Source organism: Puma concolor, chromosome A3, assembly GCF_028749965.1.
Source record: "Puma concolor isolate L17-30 chromosome A3, mPumCon1.1.hap2, whole genome shotgun sequence".
NCBI lineage: Eukaryota > Metazoa > Chordata > Mammalia > Carnivora > Felidae > Puma > Puma concolor.
Genome location: NC_141669.1, coordinates 110741246 through 110768053, shown reverse-complemented (window position 1 = coordinate 110768053; position 26808 = coordinate 110741246). Strand labels below are relative to the sequence as shown.

At 35.7% G+C, this 26808-nt stretch overlaps 1 protein-coding gene across 5 annotated transcripts in view; it reads right to left on the bottom strand.

Annotated features, from left to right (window-relative positions):
- Positions 1–26808, bottom strand: part of RNF24 (ring finger protein 24) — an 80550-nt gene that overhangs the window by 29585 nt on the left and 24157 nt on the right. For 2 of the 5 annotated variants that reach the window (XM_025932159.2, XM_086701770.1), the window contains exons 2-3: positions 24614–24749; positions 2881–3030 (exon numbers count right to left, since the gene is read on the bottom strand). In XM_025932159.2, coding sequence (XP_025787944.1) covers positions 2881–3023 — 143 coding nt within the window. In that variant the 5' untranslated portion in view covers positions 3024–3030; positions 24614–24749. Of the gene's footprint in view, positions 1–2880; positions 3031–8854; positions 9307–24613; positions 24980–26808 lie in introns of those variants that run through there. The other 3 variants (XM_086701769.1, XM_086701772.1, XM_086701768.1) reach the window with 3 other exon arrangements.

The window sequence follows — 26808 nt, the reverse complement described above, 5'->3', positions numbered from 1 at the left end:
GAGAATGAGAATAAATGGGGGAGGGGCAGACAGAGAGGGAGCCACAGAATCCAAAGCAGGCTCTGGGTTATCAGCACTGAGACCAATGTGGGACTCAAACCCAGAAACTGTGGGATCATGACCTAAGCTGAAGTCGGATGCTCAACTGACTGAACCACTTAAGACGCCCCAGCTTTGATCATTTTAAAGGAGCTGAATCCATAAATCTCCAGATTAACTTCAAATGACTTGTGAAATCCAAATTTAATATATGAAAGGTTAAAACTAACACTAGATTCATCAGAAAGGAAAAGCTCCTTACATCATGATTTAATTTTCAAAATGGTACCACTGACTTGTAAATGAAGTTTAGAAATGTTTGAACATTTCTAAAAGACTGGTTTCTCTAATTAGACAAGATAATTTTATTTTAGTATAGCAGATCCCCACTTATTTGCTTTGTTAGATAAATAATAAAAAAGATACAGAAAGGATAAAATGAAGTACAATGGTAATATATGAAGACAACCGTTATCATTTTTTTCCCTTTCTCTACCTATTTGCTTGATTATTCAAAGGAATACAATGAAGTAAAATGGTGTTTCACAATTGATTTCTCAAAAAGCTTACCCAGAATCACAATTGGTATATTAGTGTTTTTCTTAAAACAAGGTTAAAGGCTTAGTTCTTAGACATAGTAATAAAAACTATACTATGAGCTAGCTTGAATATTTTAGAATATTTTACATATATAAAACTCCTTCATTAATGAATCTTTAAAAAATATTTTGTTATATTATTATATTATTTTATCTTTTAAAGTATAATTTGGGGGGCGCCTGGGTGGCGCAGTCGGTTAAGCGTCCGACTTCAGCCAGGTCACGATCTCGCGGTCCGGGAGTTCGAGCCCCGCGTCGGGCTCTGGGCTGATGGCTCAGAGCCTGGAGCCTGTTTCCGATTCTGTGTCTCCCTCTCTCTCTGCCCCTCCCCCGTTCATGCTCTGTCTCTCTCTGTCCCAAAAATAAATAAAAACGTGGAAAAAAAAATTAAAAAAAAAAAATAAAGTATAATTTGGTTTCAAATATTAAATTCACAAATTTCTTAGTTAAAACCACTATTTATAGCAAAACCAAAAAATTTAGTAGATCTGAGGGAAGAAATAACAACAACAAAAAATCAGCAGTTCTCTACCATCCTCCCCAAAGATAATCATATTTTAAGGTTATGAGGGCCTGTTTTTGCTATGGCTAATTCCTTCATTCAAAAAAAAAAAAAAAAGCCAAATATTTACATAACATTTATCAAACTATAATTTAAAAAATGTTAGAAAAAAGAAATTTCTGCAAATAACATTTTTCCTAAATGCTATAATTATATTAGTTAAGTGTTTATTTATTACTCTGAGAAAGACCTAAAAATCCTAAGTAGCCAGCATATCTATGAGAGGTAAGAAGTGATTACATTTTGTGAGAACTTCAAAAAAGATTCAATTTCTGTAGGAATGTAGACTTATTTATCAGAATATTGGAAACAATACACTAAATTCATTCAAATTTGACCATCAGTGAGTAGTCACTGGTGGCAACAATTAATTATTGCTTAAAGACATCTGATGAGGGTATGTATCGTAACCATAATCACATTCTGTACAAGCACTAAAAATTGTTAGAGGTATAGGTGTTTAATAAAATCCAACTTTCTACTCTTTTATTCATAAAGCTCTTTGAACAATACAGTATATGAATTTTTACAGTCTTTAAGTTTCAGCTTTGAAAACTAAAAAGAATAAGACGTTTGTTTATTTTTTTTTTATTTTTTTAATTTTTTTTTCAACGTTTTTTATTTATTTTTGGGACAGAGAGAGACAGAGCATGAACGGGGGAGGGGCAGAGAGAGAGGGAGACACAGAATCGGAAACAGGCTCCAGGCTCTGAGCCATCAGCCCAGAGTCTGACGCGGGGCTCGAACTCACAGACCGCGAGATCGTGACCTGGCTGAAGTCGGACGCTTAACCGACTGCGCCACCCAGGCGCCCCAAGACGTTTGTTTAAACAATTATGAGTAAGTCAACTGTGAATCTTTTTTTTTTTTTAAATTTTTTTTTTTTCCAACGTTTATTTATTTTTGGGACAGAGAGAGACAGAGCATGAACGGGCGAGGGGCAGAGAGAGAGGGAGACACAGAATCGGAAACAGGCTCCAGGCTCTGAGCCATCAGCCCAGAGCCCAACGCGGGGCTCGAACTCACGGACCGCGAGATCGTGACCTGGCTGAAGTCGGACGCTCAACCGACTGCGCCACCCAGGCGCCCCTCAACTGTGAATCTTTACTGGCCAAATCCATTACTCCTTCATGTGAGGTATTATCCTTTGTCACTTCTCCATACACGTGCTGCAGAGCTTTTGGAATATTTAGTGTTTTATGCAGATAATCAATCACCTGAACACTTGACCAAAGGAACTTAAAATCTTAAGAGACCACAAGAACCTGTTTAAAGGCTTGGACCTTGCCTTGGACATTGTTTTCTAATCCCTAATGACTTTAGCTAACAATGACGCAACACCATCCTTGAAAAGATATCTTGAAATCTTTGTGAATGTAGATTAAATCTTGGGAACAGATAATAAGTGTATCTGGACCAGGTGCTAATATGTTAGAAAAATAAATGGGGACAATTTTCTTCTATAGAGTAAAACACATTCATCAACAAGTAGGATTGAAGACTGTATAAAGGTGTTTTATTCATTAGTAACTAACTCACAGAAGGTTAAAATGTTTAGCAACCTTAATTTTAGAAAATTTGCTAATTATTGCACATATACAATTTTTTAACCTAAGGGCAAAAAGCTGATTTATAATTGATTAATATATTCTGAAGTAGCACAGAATGAAAACTGATTACCTAATCAAGTAGCAACAGAAGAGTAAACTAAGGATGAAGACAAATATAGCAGTGCCAAAAACCACAATATATATGTTGAGAGGCAGATTCTGGAATCCAATATTAGGCATCCTGAAGTTGTAATGTGGGAAATCCGAGCTCATGGATGAACTGTGGGGGGGAAGAAAAGAAAGGAAAAAAAATTAGGTTATAAAGACTAAGAACCAAGATAGCATTATCTTTGAATGTATATGGAGGCAATAATTTTCTTAAGACTTGACCCCATTTGAAATAAATATAATAGACAAAGAGTTAATATTCTTGCCATTCATTTATCATGCTATAAATATATTTTATTTTTAAAAATTTGTTTTTTAAAGATCATCAGTTTATTTGAAAGGTGATCACCAGAGGATAGCACTTTAAATTTCCAATATTGATAAATTTTAAATTGTGACAATTTAAAGTTATAAATAAGGTTATTTTCCCTTCTTTTAACACATCATAACATTGTTTTAAGGACTACAATGAAACATTTTAGGCTGAAAACTTTCTTAGTATCCTCTTAAAAAGGTTTTGAATTTCTTGTCTAGTTGTGGGTTTTTTTCCCCCCTTTCTTTTAAATTTAAATTTTAGTTAATATATAGTGCAATACTGGTTTCAGGAGTAGAATTCAGGGATTCATCACTTACATACAACATCACCCAACTAGCCCATCTCCCACTTCCCTCCCTCTGTCAACCCATAGTTTGTTCTTTATCATTAAGAGTCTCTTGTGGTTTCTCTTCTCTTCCTCCGCTCCTTGCCATATGTTCATCTGTTTTCTTAAATTCCACATGAGTGAAATGTTATTTCTCTTTCTCTGACTTACTTCATTTAGCATAATACACATCATTGCAAATGGTAAGATTTCATTCTTTTTGATGGCTGAGTATATATATACATACCACATGTATGTATATATCCATTCTTCTTTATCCATTCATCAGTCGATGGACATTTGGGCTCTCTCCATAGTTTGGTTATTGTTGATAATGTTGCTATAAACATTAGGGTGTATGTACCCCTTTGAATCTGTATTTTTGTATCCTTTGGGTAAATACCTAATAGTGCAATTGCTGGATAGTAGGGGAGTTCTACTTTTAGCTTCTTGAGGAACCCCCATAGTGTTCTCCAGAATGGCTGCACCAGTTTGCATTCCCACCAACAGTGCAGGAGAGTTCCCCTTTCTCTGCATCCTCGCCAACACCTGTTATTTTTTGTGTTGTTAATTTTAGCTATTCTGACATGTGTGAGGTGGTACCTCATGATGGTTTTGATTTATATTTCCCTGATGATGAGTGTTATTGGGCATTTTTTCATGTGTCTCAGCCATCTGGATATCTTCTTTGGAAAAGCGTCTATTCATGTCTTCTGCCCATTTCTTAACTGGGTTATTTGTTTTTTGGGTATTGAGTTTGGTAAGTTCTTTATAGATTTTGGATACTAACCATTACCAGATATGCCACTTGCAAATATCCTCTTCCATTCCACAGGCTGCTTTTTGGTCGTGTTGATTGCTTCCCTCACTGTGCAGCTTTTTTTTATCTTGATGAGGTCCCAATAGTTCATGCTTGCTTTTGTTTCCCTTGCCTTTGGTGACAAGTCTAGTAAGAAGTTGCTCTAGACAAGGTCAAAGAGGTTAATGCCTGTGTTCTCTTCTAGGATTTTGATGGTTTCCTGTCTCACATTTAAGTCTTCATCCATTTTGAATTTATTTTTGTGTATAGTGTAAGAACGTGGTCCAGTTTCATTCTTCTCTATGTTGCTGTCCAGTTTCCCCAACACCATTTGTTGAACAGACTTTTTTCCATTGGATATTCTTTCCTGCTTTGTCAAGGATTAGTTGACCAGAGAGTTGTGGGTATGCCACAAATATTTATTGAGTACTTACTATGTACTTGACACTACTCTAGAAACTTGAGATCCTACCTAAAACACCTTTACAAGTTACATTCATTCATGAAAAGGTACTTCACTGAAGTAATGCCAGGAATCAATAGACATATGAAAAAGTTCAACCTCAAAGTACAAACTGTGCCCCACCCCACCAAAACAAAAAGAGAACAAGTCTTAAGATCTTAAAAACTTTGTAACCTTTAAAAGTAAGGAACATTAATAATGGTAAAATATTGGAAATAACTTAGATATCTCACAAGGAGGTAATGATTAAATAATTTTGTTAAGTCATGTTACAGTATTATGAGGTCATAAAAATCTGTTTCGGTAAATTTTAATGTCAAGGGAAATATAAGGCTATGTGGGAAAAATTAAGCAGGATATAGATTGTATATTAAACATGATCCCATGGGGCACCTGAGTGGCTCAGTCGGTTGAGCATCCAATTTCAGCTTAGGTCATGATCACACAGTTTGTGGGTTCAAGCCCTGTGTCAGGCTCTGTGCTGACAGCTCAGAGCCTGGAGCCTGCTTTGGATTCTGTGTCTCCCTCTCTCTTTTCCCCTCCTCTGCTTGCAACTTTGTCTCTCTCTCTCAAAAATAAACAAACATTAAAAAATATTTTAAAAAATGATCCCAATTTTGGAAAAGGTTAAAAAAAAGGATATATATGTACACCTATATGGGTAGTACACACTGGTATGTATGTGTGCATGTATGGCAGAAAAAAGCCTGAGAGCTAATACGTCAAAATGTTAACGGTGGCTTGTGGTTTATTTTTTTTTTTTTAATTTTTTAATGTTTCATTTATTTTTGAGAGAGAGAGAGAGAGAGACAGAGTGTGAATAGGGGAGGGACAGAGAGAAAGGGAAACACAGAATCTGAAGCAGGCTCCAGGTTCTGAGCAGTCAGCACAGAGCCTGACGCGGGGCTCAAACCCACAAACCGCGAGATCATGACCTGAGCCGAAGTTGGACACTTACCCAACTGAGCCACCCAGTCGCCCCCATTTTGATTTTCTTCTTTTTTTAACTCCCTTTATTAAGTCAGGCCTTGTTCTAAGCATTTTAATGACTTTATTTTATCTCCACATAAAACTTCTATGTAGGTAGGTACCATAATATCTCCCATTTTATAGATGAGGAAACCAAAGATAAGAGAGTTTTGGTCACATAGTCATGACTGACCAAGTATGTACAGGAGCCAGGGCTTCTCCACCTCCAAAGCCAGTGCGCCCTCACCCTATATGTTCTACAATCTTTTTCTTGTGTTGTTCTTATAATCAGAAAATAGCAAATATTGTTTAAACCTTCAAAAGGGGGATATTTCTGTCCATTTGTTTGGTAATACCGATGTCACCACATAGTTCAAAACCCAAGAATGGAGGCTGCCCCCTTCATTAGATGATGAGCTACACTAATAAAGTGGCTCATCACACCTTCTCACTAGAACTTTTCTTGTCATTTGGATCCATTGCAAAATGGTCAAAATGAAGACCAACTGCCAGGCTTGATTATCAAGACCACATATTGATAACTGAATTATAACAATCACTACTGCCAAAATCAAAACAAAAGTAAACAGAAACCACCAAACAAAACATTTCAACTTTTATTTATATAAGGTAAATTAAAAATATGTTTACCGATTTTTAATGTCTTTCTTGGTTCCCAGAAGGGTATACTTAAATTGCAGACACTACTGAGATATTGACTGGCTGTATCTAAAATCTAATGTCTTATTATTACTTTAATTTCCAGCTTCTAATAACTTATACTAGGAAGTCAACAGCACAAAGAACAACTTCATCCCATGGAAACTCTTCTCTGAGAACTTCCAAACATAAATAATGGTTAATATTTAGTTTTGAACTTTCAGCCATTTTCTGCAAGTGCTTTTTTACTCAGATACATAATTTCCTTTTTCCTATACTCAGATCATCTTGGAAGGGAAGGAAAGAATTAAGGACAACTTTACTAAATATATCTAGCACATACATTATAGAGTTGTAAGAAAAGTACAGCTGCTCAAAACTTCACCCTTAATCTCCACATTGCTGACAGGGCCTCACCTGATGACCCTTGCTACAGCCAAGACTTTGATGATGTCCTTCAATCCCTTAGAAATATCCCTCACCAGACAAATTGGGCTTGGTAAAAGAACTCTCACTTTAGGAAACAAGAGATTAAACATCCATGCTAGAAGGGCTAACAGAGAGGAAATAGGCAAAAAGAAAGTGGTGTGGTAGAAAAAAGGACAGGTTAATAGTCAGCAACTTCGGATGTTGCTCCCAGGATAACACTAGCTAGATGTCAGCATTTGGCCCATCTATACCTTAATTATCTCATCTTCAAATGGAGTAATGCCTATGTTACCAACTTCATTGGATTCCTGGAAGGATAAAATGAGACCACAGATACTGAAGTGTCTGAGAACTCTAAGAGTCATGACCAAATACTAAAGTTTTAGTGTGTGTGTGTGTGTGTGTGTGTGTGTATGCGTGCGCGTGCATTTGGCAGGGACTGGAGGAAGGGTGACAATAAATAAAAGAACATAAAAGAAGCTCTGACAAAAATCAAGTCTCTGGAGAGGATTTCACCAAACCAAGCACTCCTTTCTTAGGGAGCTCCTCTGCACACACTGTCAAGCTTTGTGTCAAGTGGCCTGCCAATCCAGTCCCCAGTGGTAGGAACTGGAAACTTATCCTTTCTAAAGGAAGCCATCAATATAGGCCAGCAGGGCATGTGTCAGTGGTGTTGAGAACACTGCCCTGCAGGAGTCCTTGCACTGGGTGGCACCACCAACAAAGTCTTGAGGAATTTTGAACAGGTACACAGATATGCAGACTGAGAGGTAGTGCTGCCATTAGAGGGGAAAGACATCTACCTCGGTGCTCCTGAGAGCTGGCTGGCTGCTGAGACTTTCCTAGGAGTTCTCCCTTCTTAGCAAGGCCTTACAACCTATTACCAGAGGGGTGAGGTTGGCAGGGGATATGCTGATGCTGAACACATTTTAGGAATTTTCTCCTTTTCCTTTGATGAATGAAATTGCTTAGCTACAATTGATATGTTGGCCCAACAGCTAAGTAGAGGGTGTATTATTCCAAGATGCTAATCCTGGTGTAGTGACACATTAGTTTTAGAATATTTTCATCATAATATCTTTTCAGTGTGAGTGTTAATAACCCTTTAAAATGTCATCTTTAAAAAGAGAGCCACTATTCATCATCCTAGTAATAAGCATACTTTGCTACTGAGGTATCACAAATGTAAAAGTTACTTAGGAACTGCTCCTTGTGAGGAGAAACAGAACATACAATATGCTACTGGATTTTACTTGCCATTTCTGACTTAATTCACGTGAAAATCTTTTCCCTCCTTATGAAATTCACAGTTGCTGAAATCTGTAGTTTCAGCCTAAATTTCAAACCATCTATCTAATTAGGTTATTTATAAAAAGAAAGAAAATGAAAAACACAGAAGATCTGAGTATTTTATGAGCAATGGGATTTCCCACCAAAATACAAGAGATATGGTTCCACAGGGGACCTGAGTTGAACACAATGCACCACAGCTCGACAGGCTACAGTAGCGTTCTTGAAGTGTGTTTGGTAGCCACATACTTCCTAGGCCAGTTCCTGTTCCCTGGACAATACCACATCATCATCTTCCCAGTAGTTAGTATTCTACTTTAGCTTCAAAAATGCTCAGATAGACAGACACCAATAATCAGACTGCTGTATTTTATAGTTTATGGTTCACAAACCATTAAAAAAAATCCTATACTTGTTTCTTATAATACAAAAGCCCAAGAAAAACTTAAGAACAATTATTTTGGGTTTTTAAAATCTTTTTTTTTTTTTTGGAAACATGAGATTTTTAATTTACATTAAAAAAATGCACCCATGTTGTATGTACCGGTCAGAGTCTGGACAAACGAATACACCCATGTTACCACAACCCTAATCAAGATACAGAACACTTCCATTTACCCAGAAAGTTCCCTTGTACCCCTTTGCAGTTAATCACCACTCCCACTGATCTGATTTCTATCATTACCGATTAATTTTCCTTATTCTAGAATTTCACAGTCAAATGGAATCACACAGGATGTAGTCTTTCGTGTTCAGCTTCTAGTCATCAGCAGGTCCTTGAAAGACTCTGAATAGTTACAGAAAACACTTCACATTATATTCCCAGTTTGCTCTAATTATCACATTATCTCCAGTTATCGTCTCTTAAAGATTACTGACTTCATCTTTTGAAAATATCAATTTTATGGTTAATCCTTTGACATTTCTTTCTATACAGAATTCCTGGTTATCTTTTTTAGTTGTGTTACTGATTTCATGGAAGAAATTTTCACTATGTCCTTTATATAGGTGTTCCTTTCCATTTTTTAAGTCCTTCTTCAGTGGAGCACTTTCTTTTTTCCTATTGTTTTTTAGGTCTTCAACAGAAGAAACATACAATTCACTTGCCATGTTTTGTCCCAATCAAATTCTACAAGAAAATAAGAACTCTGAGGTGCTCATGAGTGAAGCAGTCAAGCCCCTTCTATGGTGAGGCATCTGCTGATATGGACAAGTCTCTAGTAGCTAAGAGAACAGAAGTGCTAGCTACAGCTTAGTCCAGTGGGCTCCCTCATTAAGCTAGGAGGGAATACAAAGGATGTGGATAAGCATAGAATTCTTTCTTTTACTGATGTTGTTCTCTAATAAAAGGTGATTTTCACCTTTTATTTTCATAGAATCATGAAAAAACCTTCAAGTCTATGGTCCTATACAACTGTTGGTGGGCAACATGTATGGCTAATGCACACATAACATGATCGACACCCAGGACTGCCTAAACATTTTTGTGCACTTCTGCCCCAGCACTATTTCTTGAAAAGATAACCCCTGCCCCATTGAATTGCCTTGGGACCTTAACAGAAAATCAGTTGACCATAAATATGTAAAGATTTATTTCTGGGCTCTGAATTACTTCATTGATCTGTATGTCTTTCTTTATTCCAATTTCACACAGTCTTGACTACCATAACTTTGTGGTAAGTTTTGAAATAAAAAAGTGTTAAGTCCTCCAACTTTGATGTTTTTCAATATTGTTTTGACTATTTTGGTTCTTTGTTATTACAAATAAAATTTAGGATCAGCTTGTTAATTTCTGCAAAAAAGCCAGCTGAGATTTTGAAGGAGATTGCTTTAAATCTATAAATTTGGGAAGAACTGCCATGTCAATAATATTGTCTTCAAATGCATGAACATGGAATTTCTCTCATTTAGATGGTCTTTCATTTCTTTCAGATATGTTTTGTAGTTTTCAGTGTATTAGTCTTGCACTTCTTTTGTCAAATTTATTCCTAAGTGTTTTATCCTTTTTAATGCTACTGTGGATGCAATTGTTTTTTTAAATTTGTTTTGGGTTGTCCAATGTTTATATATAGAAATAAACTGATTTTCTCTATAATGATCTTATATCCTGTGACCTTACTGAACTCATTTATTAGTTTTTTTTTTTATTCCTTTGCATTCCCTAAATGCAGGATGATCACTTCATCTGTGAATAAAGACAGCTTTATATCTTCTTTTCTAATCTGATTGTATTTCATTTTTCTTTCCTGAATTAATTGGCTAGAACCTCCAGAACACTGTTGAAAAGAAGTAGTGAATGCAGACATCTTTTCTTTGTTTCCAATCTTAGAGGAAAAGCATTTAGTATTTTATTATTAATTATGATGTTAGGATTTTATGTAGAAATTTTATATGCAAATTTCTTTTATTCCTAATTTGCTGAGAGTATTTAATCATAACAGTCTATTATATTAATTGTTTTCTGGTGTTAAATTAATCTTGCATTTCTGGTGTAAATCTCACTTAGTCACAATCATTTTTATATATTCTGGGAATCAGCTTTGTGGAGGATTTATGAAGCTACAGTCATAAAAGATATTGGTCTATAGTTTTCTTTTTTTTTTTTATAAAGTTTATTTATTTTGAGAGAGTGAGTGAGTGAGCAGGGGAGGAGCAGAGAGAGGGAGAGAGAGAGAATTTTAGGCAGGCTCCATGCTGTCAGCACAGAGCCTGATGTGGGGCTCTAACTCACGAACTGTAAGATCATGAACTGAGCCAAAACCGAGTTGGACCTTTAACCAATGGAGCCACCTACAGGTGCCCCTGTAGTTTTCTTTTCTTGTGATTTTTTTTTTTTTTTTTTTTTTTTTTTTTTTTTTTTTTTGCTTTGGTATCAGGCCAATACCCAGGATACCAAGGTATCATGGTAAGATAACATACTAGTCTCAAAATGAGTTGTGAAGTGCCCCAGTTCCTCTATTTTCTGAAAGAGTTCATGAAAAAATGGTATTATTTCTTCTTTAAATGTTTAGTAAAATTCAGTGAGCCTATCTGGGTTTGGGTTTTTCTTTGTGGGAAGACTTCATAAATTATTCAATTTGTTTAGTGTTCTAGGTCTATTCAGATTTTTTATTTCTTGAGTCAGTTCAGTGATTTGGATCTAAGAATATGCCCATTTCATCTGCATTTTAACATTCATCGTTCATGGTATCCCTTTATAATTCTTTTAATTTTTCTCAGATTTGGTAGTGTGTATCCTCTTTCATTTGGGATTTTAGTAAGTTGTATCTTCCTTTTTACTTGATCAGTTTAGCTCAGAGGTTGGTAAACTAAGGCACATGGCTTATTTTCACATAGTCTATAAGCTAGGAATATTTTTCACATTTTAAAAGGTGTGCCAAAAACTCAAACAAACAAGAATATATGAAAAAGACCACCTGTGGCCCTCAAAGCCCCAAATATTCACTCTCTGGTCCCTTATAAAAAAAATTACCAATTCTTGCTTTAGCTAAAGTTCTCAATTTTGTTAATCTTTTCAAAGAACCAACTTTTATTTTTTTTTTTAATTTTTTTTTCAATGTTTTTATTTATTTTTGGGACAGAGAGAGACAGAGCATGAACGGGGGAGGGGCAGAGAGAGAGGGAGACACAGAATCGGAAACAGGCTCCAGGCTCTGAGCCATCAGCCCAGAGCCCGACGCGGGGCTCGAACTCACGGACCGCGAGATCGTGACCTGGCTGAAGTCGGACACTCAACTGACTGCGCCACCCAGGCGCCCCACAAAGAACCAACTTTTAATTTCACTGATTTTCCTCTGCATTTCCTTGTTTTGTATTTCATGGATTTCTACTCTGATCTTTATTACATCCTGCCTTCTACTTGGTTTGGGTTTAGTCTGTTCTTTTTCTACTTCCTTATAGTGGAAGCTTAGGTCATGGCTTCGTATTCTTTACTCTTTCATTTTCTAAAAAAAAATTATTTACTTATTTTGAGAGACAATGAGTGCATGCATGAGCAGGAGGGGCAGAAAGAGAAGGAGAGAGAGAATCCCAAGCAGGCTCTGCGCTGTCAGCCTACAGAGCCCAACATGGGGCTCAATCCCACGAACCATGAGATCATGATCTGAGCTGAGATGAAGTCAGATGCTCAACTGACTGAGCCACCCAGGTGCCCCATCTTAACTCTTTTCTAATACAGGCATTTACAGCTATAAATTCTCTCTCTAACCTCTGCTTTAACTAGGTCCCTTTAATTTTTTATAATTATCAAAGATCTATTTTTTCGAGCAATAATTAAAAACATAATTTATAGAATTTATAAAAAAACAAGTAGCAAATGATTATTACAAAAGTGATACCTTTGAATATAACTTTCAAAATTTTACTTTGTCACAATTTTTTTTTTTTTTTTTTTTTTTTTGAGAGAAAGAGAGAGAGCGTGATTGGGGTCGGGGCAGAAAGAGAGGGAGACACAGAATCTGAAGCAGGCTCCAGGCTCTGAGCTGTCAGCACAGAGCCTGATATGGGCCTCGAACTCACGAACCATGAAATCATGACCTGAGCTGAAGTCAGACGCTTAACAAACTGAGCTACCCAGGTGCCCTTTGTCACAACTTCTTAAGAGGCATACCCTGCATATGCTTAAAAATTTTTGAGGTGAAATTCACATAACATAAAATTAACCATTTTAAAGTGAGCAATACCAGTGTTATTTAGTGTCTTCACAATGTTGTGCAACCATCACCTCTAAGTCTAAAACATTTCATTACTCTAAATTTAGAGACACCCTGTATCCATGAAACAATCATTCCCTACACCTTCCCTACTCCCAGCCTTGGCAACCACCAGGCTATTTTCTCTTTCTATGGATTTACCAATTCTGGATATTTCATATATACAGCATCATTCAATAAATGACCTTAGTATCTGATTTCTTTCTTCCCATGTTTTTGAGGTTTTTACCCATATTGTAGCATGCATCAGTACTTCATTCCTTTTTATGGGTGAACAACATTCCATTGTATGTATATATTACAACTTGTTTATCCATTCATCCGTTGATGGATGTTTGGGTTCTTTCCACCTTTTGGTTACTGTGCTGCTATCAACCTTTGTATGTAAGGATTTGCTTTAGCACCTGTTTTAGTTCTTTTATATGTATTCCTAGAAGCGGTATTAGCGGGTCATATATATTTCTACATTTAACTTTTTGAGGAACCATCAAACTGTTTTCCACAATGGCTATACCACTTTACATTCCCAGCAGCAATGTACTTTCTTCATAATTCAACTTTCTTCATAATTCAACTTTCTTCATATTCTCAATAATATTTCTTATTTTCTGTGATTTTTATTTTTTAAAATATCCACTCTCATGGGCATAAAAGTGGCATTTCACTGTGATTTTGATGTACATTTCCCTAATGAGTAGTAACGTTAAACATCATTTTGTATGCTTATTTCACTTGTCTATATTCTTTGGAGAAAAGTCTGTTTAAGTCCTTTGTACATTTTTTAAAATGGGCTGTCTTTTTGTTGCTAAGCTAATAAGAGTTCTTTCTGTATTCTGGATACTAAACCCTTAATAGACACATAATTTATAATTATTTTCTCCCATTATGTAGTTTGTCTTTTATGTTTTGATAATTTCCTTAAATGTATAAAAAGATTAAATTTTGGTGAAGTCAAATTCATCTTTTTTCTTTTGTGGCTCATGCTCTTGGTGTCATACCTAGGAATCTATTGCTAAATCTAAGATCATGTAAGTTTACCTCTATGATTTTCTTCTAAGAGTTTTCTAGCTTCAGTTCTTATATTTAGGTCACTGGTCCATTTTGAGTTAATTTTTTTTTTTTTAATTTTTTTTTTTCAACGTTTATTTATTTTTGGGACAGAGAGAGACAGAGCATGAATGGGCGAGGGGCAGAGAGAGAGGGAGACACAGAATCAGAAACAGGCTCCAGGCTCTGAGCCATCAGCCCAGAGCCCGATGCGGGGCTCGAACTCACAGACGGCGAGATCGTGACCTGGCTGAAGTCGGATGCTTAACCGACTGCGCCACCCAGACGCCCCTTGAGTTAATTTTTATGTAGGATATGAGAAAGGGATCCAACTGTATTCTTTTGCATGTGAATATCCAGTTATCCTAGCATCATTCATTAGACTGTTCTTTCCATACTGGTCTTCACACTCTTGTCAAAAATCAACTGGCCATAGCTGGTTGGGATTGATTTCTGGACTCTCAAATCTATTCCATTGGTTTATACCAGTACCACATTGCTGTGATTACTGTAGCTTCATAGTAAGTTTTGAATTGGAAGTGTTAAGTTTTCCAACTCTGTTCTTTGTCAAAACTGTTTTGGTTTTGGGGGCCCCTTACAATTCCATAAGAATTTGTGGACTGGCTTTTCCATTTATGCAAAAAAAATGATTGAAATTTTTATAGAAATTACACTGACTCTATATAGATTGCTTTAGGTAATCAATCCATTATTTTGGTTATTGTATTTTCATTTTCATCCAGTTCAAATGTTTTCTAATTTTGTGTTTTCTTTACCCATGTAAAGAATACATGTACAAATGTACAAATACATGTACAAATATAGTATTTAATTCCAAATATTTGTGGGTTTCCCAAATTTCCTTCTTTTGGTGATATCTAATTTAATTCCATCATGATCAGAGAACACATCTTGTCAGGTTTCACTCCTTTTCAATTTATAGAGACTTGTTTTATGACCTAGCATAAAGTTTCCACTAAAGTTTAGTGGAACATAGTCATGCTCATTCATTGATGTTTTGTCCATGGCTGCTTTTGAGTTAAAACAGCAGAGTTGAGGCTGTGACAGAGACAATTCAGGTAATAAGTCTAAAATACTATGTGACCCTTTAAGAAAACTTTAACCAACACCTGGTAGTATATGGTCTATTTTGGAGGTTATTCCATGTGTGCTGAAGAACAATTGGTATTCTGCTGTCATTAGGTATTCTATAAATGCCTGTTAAGTCAAGTTGGTTCATAGTGTTGGTTCAACTTTCATAGATCTTTGGTGATTTTTGGTGTAACTGTTCTACCCATTATTGAGAGTGAGGTCTTAAAATTTTCAATTCTTGTTGTTGAATTACCTATTTTCCCCTTTAATTTTTATCAGTTTTGCTTTGTGTATTTTGGGGCTCAGCTGTTAGGTGGGTATTTGTTTTTAACTGTTATATCTTCCTGATAAATTGATCATTTTATTATGAAATGTCTTTGTCTCATAATTTTTTTAAAAGTCTATCTTGTCTGTTGTTGGCATAGCCACTTTAGCTCTCTTATGCATATTCTTTGCAAGACTTCTCTTTTCCCATCATTTTCTGTCTTTGAATTTGGTGTGTCTCTTGTGACAGAATACTGTTGGACCTTTTTTTAATCCAGTCAGCCAATGTCTGCCTTTTAGTTGAAGTAATCTAGTCACATTCAATGTTATTATTGCTATGTTTGGGTTTATGTGTCATCTTGCTATTTGTTTTCCATATATCTCATGTCTTTTTTCTGACCTTTTTTGTATTAAGTGGATATTTTCTAATGTACCATTTTAATTCTTTTTGAATTTTAAAATATTTTTCCCTAATTGATAATTTATTGACATAATTGTAGATTCATATGTAGTTGTAAGAAATAATAGATCCTTTGTATATTTTGCCAAGTGTCCCACAGTGCTAACATTTTACAGTATAAATCATAACTATACAGAGTGCCTGGGTGGCTCAGTCAGTTAGGTGCTTGACTTCAGCTCAGATCATGATCTCGCAGTTCGTGAGTTTAAGCCCCCATTGTGCTCTGTGCTGACAACTCAGAGCCTGGAGCCTGCTTCGGATTCTGTATCTCCCTCTGTCTGCCACTCCCCTGCTTGCGCTCTCTCTCTCTTTCTCGCTCAAAAATAAACATTAAAAAATCATAACTGTATATTAGTTATATTTATAACGATAACATCACAAACGGGATAGCCATTGATATAACCAAGCTCACTCAGATTTCCTCAGTTTTCCTCATGCTTGTTCCTGCATGCATGCATATGTGTGTATCTACCACCACAGAGAAGAATACTGAACAGTTCGAACACCAGAAGGATTCTTTCATGACAACACACTACTGCCCTTCACTCTCAGGACCTAACCTCTGGCAATGACCAGTATGTCCTCCATGTCTAAGATGCTGTCATTTCAAAATTGATACATAAATGGAATAATTATGGAACTTTTTAGAGTTAGCTTTTAGCTTTTTCCACTCAGCCTAATTCTCTGGAGATTCAGGTAGGTTATTGCATGTATAGTTTGTTCCTTTTTATTCCACAGTTATGTATGTACCACAGTTTGTTTAGTCATTCATCTGCTGAAGGACATCTGGGTTGTTTCCAGTTTTGGCTAGTACAAAAAAATCTGCTATGAACATTTTGGTACAACACACTTCTAAAATCCATGGGTCAAAAGAGGTCTCAAAGGATACTTACAAAAAAATACAGTAAAGTTGACTGAAAATGGAAATACAATACATCAACATTTGTGGGACACAGATCAAGCAGTACCTAGAGGGAAATTCATACCACTAAAATGTATAACATTAGAATAGGAGAATTTCAAATCAATCTAAACTCCCCATCAAGACTCTAGAAAACGAGCAAAATAAACCCAACTTAAACAGAAAGAAGGAAACAAAGAGCAGAAATCAATGAATTAAAAAAAGGAAAATGATCTAGAAAACCAATGAAACAAAAAGCCAAGACTGTTCTTTGAAAAGATCAATAAAACTGACAAACCTGTAGCAAGGATTTAAAAAAAAAAAAAAAGGCACAAATTACCAATATCAAAAATTAAACAGGAGGTATCACTACAGATCCTGCAGCCATCAAAAGGATTAGGGCATACACACATAAATTTAACAACCTAAATAAAAAAGACCAGTTCCTCAAAAAACACAAACTACCATAACTCTAATATAAAGTAATTTGAATAGCTTTGTAACTTTTAACAGTTGAGTGTGTCATTTAAAAATACACAAAAAAGAAAGCTCCAGGCCCATATGATTTTACCCGAGAATTCTACCAAATGTTTAAAGAAGAATTAAAACCAATTATTGAAGATCTCTTGCGGAAAACAGGAGGAAATACTTTGTAATTAATTTCTTGAAGCTAGTATTACCCTGGTTGCCAAAGCAGATAAGGACAGTATCTCTTGAACATAAACATAAAAATTCTCAACAGAATTTAGCAACTAGAATTCAGCAATATATAAAAAGAATTCTATATCAGGACCAAGTGGAGCTTATTCCAAGGATGTAAAGCTGGCTTAATATTTTTTTTAAAAAATCAATGCAATCACTATATTAAACAGCTAAAGGATACAAAAAATCATATAACCATAATAATTAATGCAAAAAAAAGCATCTGACAAAATTCAACATCAATTCAATATAAAAACCCCCAGAAATACAGGATTAGAAGGGAACTTCCTTGACTTGATAAAAAGCATCTACAAAAAATAACAACAAAAAAATCAAACACAAAAATACATGTGTTAAAATGTAGTGAGCCACAAATGGGATGTATAGCTTTCATGACTAGGAGGGAAGACTATGAAGCAAAGAAAACTGGATCATTTTAGTAAAATCTGAGAAGGAACAAAAGTTGTATTGTGGGGGAGTAGTCATAAGAAAGCAAGTGAAGGAAATATAAAATAAAATGGTAGGAACAAGATCTAAAGTTAATTATGAGGAAAATAAATGGTTTAAATCCCCTTAATAAAAAAGAGACTCTAAGACTACATAAAAACAATAATCAGTTATATGCTGTTTGTAAGAAAATACTTAAGACAATTCTAAGAATTTTCTAAATGAGGATGGTGATAGGAAAAATGAGCAAAAATATTTCAGGTAAATATTGTATAAGTGCCAATTTCAAACAAGTAGAAATGAAGGCAGAAACAGGTTACATGGAACAATGATGCTTTATGATTAAAAAATTAGAGGTATATATAACCAAATAAGACATATAGACATAAACCTTTACTTAACACAGCATCCAAATACAGAAGCAAAGGTTATTAGAAACACACTAAGAATTTGGTAAAAATATAACCATGGTGCAGCCTAAAGAGAGAGAGAGAGAGAGAATATAAACAATACCATTAACAAATAATAAATATACATTTAGAACTTTGTATCTTACAGAGAAAACACATTGTTTTCAAATGACTCTGGAACATCTACATTTAGATAAACTGTTTATTATAAGGAACATTTAAAAGACCACATTCTGTGCCCACAATGCAATAAAATTAAAACAGTAAAAAGATGAACAAAAGAAAACTAACTACTTGGGAATTCAAAAAATAATCTTTGAAATGACTTGGGTCCAAGAGGTAATCAAAATAAATTATAGACCATTTAGAAATTAATCACATTGGAGGAAAAAGCCTTGTACTAAGAGAAAAATTCATAATCTTCAATCTTGTATTACCAATCTTTATGAAAATAAATGAGCAAAAGAATTCACTTTAGAAGCTAGAAAAAGAGTAAATCAAACAGAATAAACTAGAAGAATGTATTAATAAAGGTCAAACAGAAATAGATGGGTTAAAACAAACAAAAAATTCCACAGGGGAACTGAAATCAACCAACTAACCAATAAAATATTAAGAATGTGAAAAAGATAAAAACTAGTGTTATGCTGACATTTAAAAAATCTTATAAGAGAATTCATTTATAAATGTATGATTTTATAGGAATATATAGAATTTTATAGGAATAGGAACCAAACTGGCTCAAGAAGAAATCTTGAAAATATACAACTGTGTCTTCATAAAAAGGTCCAGACACTGATGGCAATGGAGGTGGAACTCCATCTAAACTTGTACAGATAATTCCACTACCAAAAAAACTGACCCAGAGTACAGAAACAAAGAAAAAACAAAAAAGGTGGAGAGCATCCCAACATCTTTAAGCAGGTAAGCATAATCACGAAACCAAAACTAAAACTATACAGTGGAGTTCACAAACTTGAGGCTTATGTGCTAAATCTGGGCTTGTGAATATGTTTTGTTTAGCATATACAAAGTTTTAAAAATTGAGATTAACAGTTTAAATTTGGGAGATATACAATTTGTGGGGCACCTGGGTGGCTCTGTAGATTAAACATCTGATTCTTGATTTTGGTTCAGGTCACGATCTCACAATTTGTGAATTGGCATCCCAAATTGGGACTCTGTGCTGACAGTGTGAAGCCTCCTTGGGATTCTCTCTCTCCCTCTCTCTGCTCTCTCTCTCTCTCTCTATATATATATATATGTATATATAAAATTTGCAATGTCCAGCTTTACACGGAAAAAGATCAGAAGACCTAATAATTCTGGGCTTCATTCTTGCAGGGCAACAATTGCTCAGTGGCCTTGGGGCCTCCAAGCTGCTATGTTGCTGTGCAACTGGGAGGTGAGGAGGGGACATTCTTACATACTAGGGTAAAGTGCACCCCTGGGCTAAGTCACTATGCTCTTATTTGTCACAATTTCCACTATCCCCTAATACTCCCTAACTCTGAACCAAATGTCAGTAGGTCATTTGTACTTATCCTGTTACTTTTCTCAAAGTAGATAAATATTTCTACCTCTATCAAAAGAAAGGAAGGAAGGAAGGAAGGAAGGAAGGAAGGAAGGAAGGAAGGAAGGAAGAAATCAAGGACTGTATGATTTTGTTTTCTACCCAAGTGTACTTGAGTGATTCAATTTTCTGCCTGGCCCTATTGCCACCAAGTTTGTTGCCTTTCCCTTATGATTTCTATCTTTGATTTTCCCACATCAGATAATAGAAATTCTCACCTATATTCTTTCTTAATACCTACATGGTATTTAACCCATCTAGAAACTATTGCGTGGAAAAAAGGCCTAAAATTGTTTTTCCAAATGGTTAGTCATCTATTGCAAAAGCATTTGTAAAGCTCTTTCTCCACTGTCTTAAAATTCTACCTTTTTCAGAGTCACTTTTTACATATGTCTGGGTCTGTTCCTGGAATCTGCAGTCCCTTCACTTTTTTCTATCTATGATAATGGCCTGCACCAGCATGCAATGTTTTGTTTTAATATAGCTTTATCATACCAATAATTAATACATGATAGGGCAATATTTCCATTATTACTCTTCTTTTTTAATATTTTCAGTAAGTCTTTATGTATTATTATTATTATTATTTGAGAGAGCACGTGCATGCATATGAGAGAGGGGCTGAGGAAGACAGAGAATCCTAAGCAGGTTCCATACTCAGAGTACGGAGCCCAACATGGGGCCCTATCCCATGACCCTAGGATCACGACCCGAGCTGATACCAAGAGTTAGATGCTCAACGACTGGGCCACCCAGGTACTCCTCAAGGCTTTCTTATACCATTTTTTTTTTTTCAGATAAACAAAAGATATCCTGTTGGGAAGTTGACTGAAAGTATATTAAATTTATAGTATAGTATAGTATAGTAAATTTATTAAATTTACTTCAGGGAACTTATTTTTCATTTATTCTAGTTTCATTTTATGCCTTTCAGTAGACTTTATAGCTATATTCATACAGGTTTTATACTTTCCTTTAGTTTATTCCTAGTTATTACATGTACTTTTGCTGTTATTATGAATGGAATCTTTTCTTCCATTATGTTTTCTAAGCTGGTCATTCCTGGCATAGAGAAAAGCTACTGCTTTTTGTAGATTTACTTTGGAGCCTAACATGGAAAAATTTTTAAGGGTAGGTGTGACTAAATGCCTACATAAAAATAAATCTTAATAAAGCACTCACAGCTCTGAACAGTGAGACCCCAAGAACAACTAGCTACAAAACATACACCAAGGCAAATGAACATAGTGACTTTCAATCAGGCTTTTTACTTATGTATCACCTAAAATAATTGTTATAAATATATATTCACCAAATATAACTTTACTCTGAACTAGGTGATCTCTGGCTCATTGTTCTGACAATAAAATAGAAAATTTACACGTTGTCTTTCAAGACCCTGCCCAAATGGGACAGTGCCCAAACAGTATGTGCTTTAGAAGATGCAATCTTTTTGTCTTCTAAGCATAACCAAAGATGGTCTCAGGAATGAATTACAAATATAAGAAAACCAAGATACATCCTTGTTTGTTTAGCTAGAGCATAGGAAAACAACTGCAGAAGAGATTATTCTCTCAGACCTGTGACTGAGGTTCAGCTGATGAGCCACAGTGTAGCCTTACTAGGCTGGCCAGGACCTGGCTCTACTGCAATAACTTGAGCCTAAAAGAATTAGATGGCAGGTTCTATGTCTCTATTAATAGTCAGGAGCAGATGTGGAGCCTCTGCAGCTCAGTCCAAGCTGACTGTTCTCTGCTTTGTCAGAGGCCAATAAAACCACAACACATCTATTATGAGTTGGATTTGGTATATTTCACTACTAAAGAATACAGGAATTTGATTGAATGTGTGCATCTCTGGAAGGATGCCTAAGAAATTGATAACATGAGCTGCTTTTGGTGAGGGGATGAGGTATCTAGGAGGACAGAGTCTTCATTATAGAATTTTCTGCATCTTTTAAATTTTTTGTATTTAAAGTAAAAGAAAAAATCCAGTGATGTATCTGACTAGTATTTGTCTATGTCTATAAAAGCTGGTAGAGCCAACGGTATTAAAAGATTTAATGTTTACTTTTGAGAGAGAGAGGAGCACAGAGTGCAAGTGGGGGAGGGGCAGAGAGAGAGGGGGAGACAGAATCTGAAGCAGGCTCCCTCTGAGCTGTCAGCACAGAGCTCGGCGCAGAGCTCGAACTCACAAATGGTGAGATCATGACCTCAGCCGAAGTCGGACGCTTAACCGAATGAGCCACCCAGGCTTCCCTGGTATTAAAGGATTTAAAGGGAGCAGGTATTAGAAGTCCATTTGTATAGAAGCATAAAGTATATGTACAGAATTAAGCATACATTTCCTGCCATATCTACAGTGCACCAGTGAATGTCAAGCATTTAGGTCCCCCAGAAAGCATCCCTATACCACGTTAGACTACTTCCAAGTTTAGCAGAGAAACACTGCTTAAAATCACTTACACTCCTTGAGTGTAAATCTAAATCTATTCTAATGTACCAAAGTTATACAGTAATTTTAATTCCCTTTCCCCCATGTGACTTACATAAGAGAAAGTACAAAAGTTTTACTCATGCCTAGTCAACACTTGAGTTCACCTGAAAATTCGTTTTTTTTTAACAAAAAACTTTTTAAGTTTATTCATTTATTGAGAGAGACAGAAAGAACAAGAGAGGGAGGGTCAGAGAGAGTGGGGTAGAGAGAGAATCCCAAGCACTCGACGCTGTCAGCACAGAGCTGGATATGGGGCTCAAACTGTGAGATCATGACCTGAGCTGAAACCAAGAGTTGGATACTTAACCAACTGAGCCACCCAGGTGCCCCTGGTTCACCTGAAAATTCTATTTCTCATGATAAGTCTGTAAATTGACAGTCTTCTGAGTTTTGGTCAACAAGATTTTCCTAGGCCCTGGTTATCCTTGAGTATAGGTTAAGGTTGCATTTCCATATGTGCAGAGGCCCAAACCCCAGAATGCAGAACCTCAGGTAGAGGTCATGCCCTGAGGTGCTTTGTGCCTGAGTACCTAAGCTGCTCCTCTTAGATGGTACCACCAACTCACTTCCTTCAAAGTGCTCCAGTCTATCACTTTCAGAAATTTCCTCTGCATTCCCAGTCTTTTATAATCTCCTCTGGTACTGGGCTATTGGAGATTCTAAGATATCAGGGCTCAAAAATCTTTCATCTTCAAAAGGCAGACAACTAGACAAGATAATTGGTTGGTATTCTGTAAATATTTCTCTAAATGCATCTTGTGTTATCTGAGTTACAAGTCTAAGGTCATTTTTATCTTTCATCCTCCAGAGGATAGTTATTTCCAGTGTTAAACTGGTAAGTAGGTATGTGAGTATATTGTCTTTAAGTGTCAAATCTGGAAAATAAGTACATGCCAAACTCTCAACCTGCAGGCAAAGGTTTGTTTTTCTCTACAATAACTTCAGTTTTTCCTTTACTGAAACTTCTTCCTATTTGTAACACTCCCCCCCCCCCCCCATTATTTGGAGGAGACTTGCAGGAGCAAAAAACTAGGTATACAGGATTTGTTATAACCTATTTGTCTATTCCATGAATTTTAACCTGAATCTTTCCATTTGGTCTTAATTTTATTGACCACTCCACTATTCTTTAAAAAAATTTTTTTAATATTTGTTTTTGAGAGAGAGAGAGAAAGAGAGACAGAGTGCAAGCGGGGGAGGGCAGAGAGAGGGGGACACAGAATCCGAAGTAGGTTTCAGGCTCTGAGCCGTCAGCACAGAGCCTGATGCAGGGCTCGAACTCACCAACTGTGAGATCAAGACCTGAGCTGAATCAGATGCTCAACCCGCTCAATCCACTGAGCCACTAGGTGCCCTGACCACTCCACTATCCTGATAACATTTTTTTCCCCTTAAGGGATGTACATTTTTTTAAAAAATATTTTTACCATGGTACTTCAAGGTGTTTTTTTTTTTTTTTAATTCTAACTAGTTCTTTTTAATAGTCTTTGTGTCTTTTACTCTTTTCAGTCCTATTATTGACAATTCCGTTCCTTCTACATTTCAGTTTTTTTTTTTTTCCTGCTTCTTCTATTACCATTGTTTTCTCTGGTTTTGTACACAGCTTTTCTCTTTGTTGGTATTGCCCAAGTTCTAAAATCAAGGCTGTGGTGCTACCTTTGCTCGCCACAACTGAACTCTGTCTTCTTATACATTTTATATTTCAGATGTTTGTTATTTTGGTGGGTCTCTTTTCACTCTGTCATATTCCCAGTAATTATTCTGTGTTGGCTCCATAAAGACTTTCTCTCCATTTTTGTGTAAAGTCTCTATTTTCAGTTTAAATCATTCCATCAGATTTTTATGAGACTTCACTTTGATGATGGTGAGGTATTCAAATTTGATGTCTTGTATTCCTTTCTGACCTCTGTCCTAAGCACAACCATACATACAATATAATTTCACAAATAATCCGCTTATCAGCACTTAATGACCAACTTATATTTAATTCAGTCTTGTGATTCAGTCTTGTGATTAAGGACGGAACTCTTAAAAGAGTATGGATTGTAGGAAAAAGAGCAGAATAATGCTGAGATAGGAGTACAAAATGAGAAGCTGTAAAGAAGGAAAATACTCTCAGGTTGAACTTTACATCATAATTACAAAGGCAGTACAAAGAAGTGAGATGTAATGAGCAGTTCTCATTCTTAGCATGAAAACAAACCCTAAATGTAATATAATACCTGCTTACTTTTAGAAATAAGCTGATTCCCCCCACAAATGTTTTTTTCTCACAACAAAAGAAATAAAAATGTAACAGGAGAGCAATGCCTGTGTCACTCAAAACTATACTCTAATTACCTGGGGATGTTTAATTTTCAACATCTCTCAAGTTTGATGAATGGGCCAGTGAGCCTCTTTCTTTAGAGCCAGATCTTATTCTACATTAATGGCTCATCATCTCCTGGGTTCTTGTACAGGTGGGCATAATAGACACCTGCAGAGCACAAAACAAATATAATTCTTAAAAATTGGTAAGTGCTTCTAGTTGCTGGAGTAAATGTATTATTGTTGGTGTAATGCTAATCTACTTATTTACTAGAATTATTAAAAAGATGGATCATGAAAAGAAAAATCTTCAGTATGAACTTAAAAAAAATTTTTTTGATTATGTTATGGATATGTTATTTGAGAAATGGTTATCTTTTCTATTCCTTCAAGAAAACCAACTTGATTATACAGAAGGAATTTAAATGATTATTTGCAGATGACAGTAAAATAAAAAAGAATACTTACTAATAAATATACACAATACATATTAAGAAAATATGAAAGATACAAAAGAAGATGTAAATAACTGAAAATATATATCTGCTTCTTGGTTGTGGAAACTCAATATTATAAAGATTATCAATTTTCTTTAAATCTATAAATTTAATGCAGACAAAATGAAAAATACTGCCATAATTTGGCTTTTTTTCTGGAGGCTGGAGGGTAGTTAGAGAAGCTAGTTCTAGTTCAACAGGAAAAATGAAAATGGGAAAATAGCAGACATATTCCAAAAAAGAAAAACTTGTGTTACTACCACATGAACTGACAGATTACGGGACAGAATAGAGATGTGATAATTAATCATAGCTGCAGTTTACCAAATATCTCCAGTTTTCCATCTTCTGGGCACATGTATGACTATACTGATGGTGTGAGACTCTCCAGGGCCCTCTTCCCTTTAGCCAGGACAAAGAGCAATGTTCAAGATGGTGGCAACCCTGTTGGCCTAAGTTACTGAGTGAAAGTCATGGTGCTGAGCCTCCAGCAACCCTTGATGGACATGTACCAAAAGGAAAGAAATTTCTTATTATAAACCACTAAGAGTTTGAGGTTGTTTGTTATGGCGGTTTAACCTAGCCTACCCTGGTGGATACGAGAAAGCTGGAGAACAGTCTAAATTCATATAGGAATCTAATATATTATAAAGTTGATATTATCCAGTAGTTGATATTACCCATTAGTAAGCACTCACACATTAGTGACATTGCCAATTAGTAAAACTGTCAGACTCCATGAGAACAACTTGACAAAATTATGCATGGATTTACCCATTGACCCAGCAATTTCACATTTAGGAATTTAACTTCCAAATGTGCTTACATGTCTACTCAAAAACACATATATACCAGGCTCTTCTTTGCAGTCCTGCTTGTAATAGCAAAAGGTTGGAAGCAACCTAAATATGTAACTGGTTACAGTTTATCACCATAAACTAATTTTGCAGTTGTTAAAAAATGTTGTAAATAAGATACCTAGGAATAAACCTAACCAAAGAGGTGAAAGACCTGTACTCTGAAAACTATAAAACACTGATGAAAGAAAGTGAAGACAACATAAAGAAATGGAAAGACATTCCATGCTCATGGATTGGAAGAAAAAATATTGATAAAATGTCCATACTATCCAAAGCAACCTACACATTTAATGCAATCCTTATCAAAATATCAACAGCATTTTTTCACACAGAACTAGAACAAACAATCCTAAAATTTGTATGGAACTACAAAAGACCCCGAATAGCCAAAACAACCTAGGAAAAGAAAAGCAGAGCTGGAGGCATCACAATTTCAGACTTCAAGTTATATTACAAAGCTGTAGAAATCGAAACCGTATAGTACTGGCACAAAAACAGACACATGGCCAATGGAACAGAATGGAAAACCCAGAAATAAAGCCACAATTCTATGGTCAATTAATCTTTGACAAAGCAGGAAAAAGTATCCAATGGAAAAAAGTCTCCTCAACAAATGGCGTTTGGAAAACTGAACAACAACTTGTAAAAGAATGAAACTGGACCACTTTCTTATCCCATACACAAAAATAAATTAAAAATGGATTAAAGACCTAACTGTGAGATCTGAAACCATAAAAATCCTAGAAGCGAACACAGGCAGTAACCTCTTTGACATTGGCTGTAGCAACTTTTTTCTAGAGCTGTCTCCTGAGGCTAAGGAAACAAAAGCAAAAATAAGCTATTGGGACTACATCAAAGTAAAAAGCTTCTG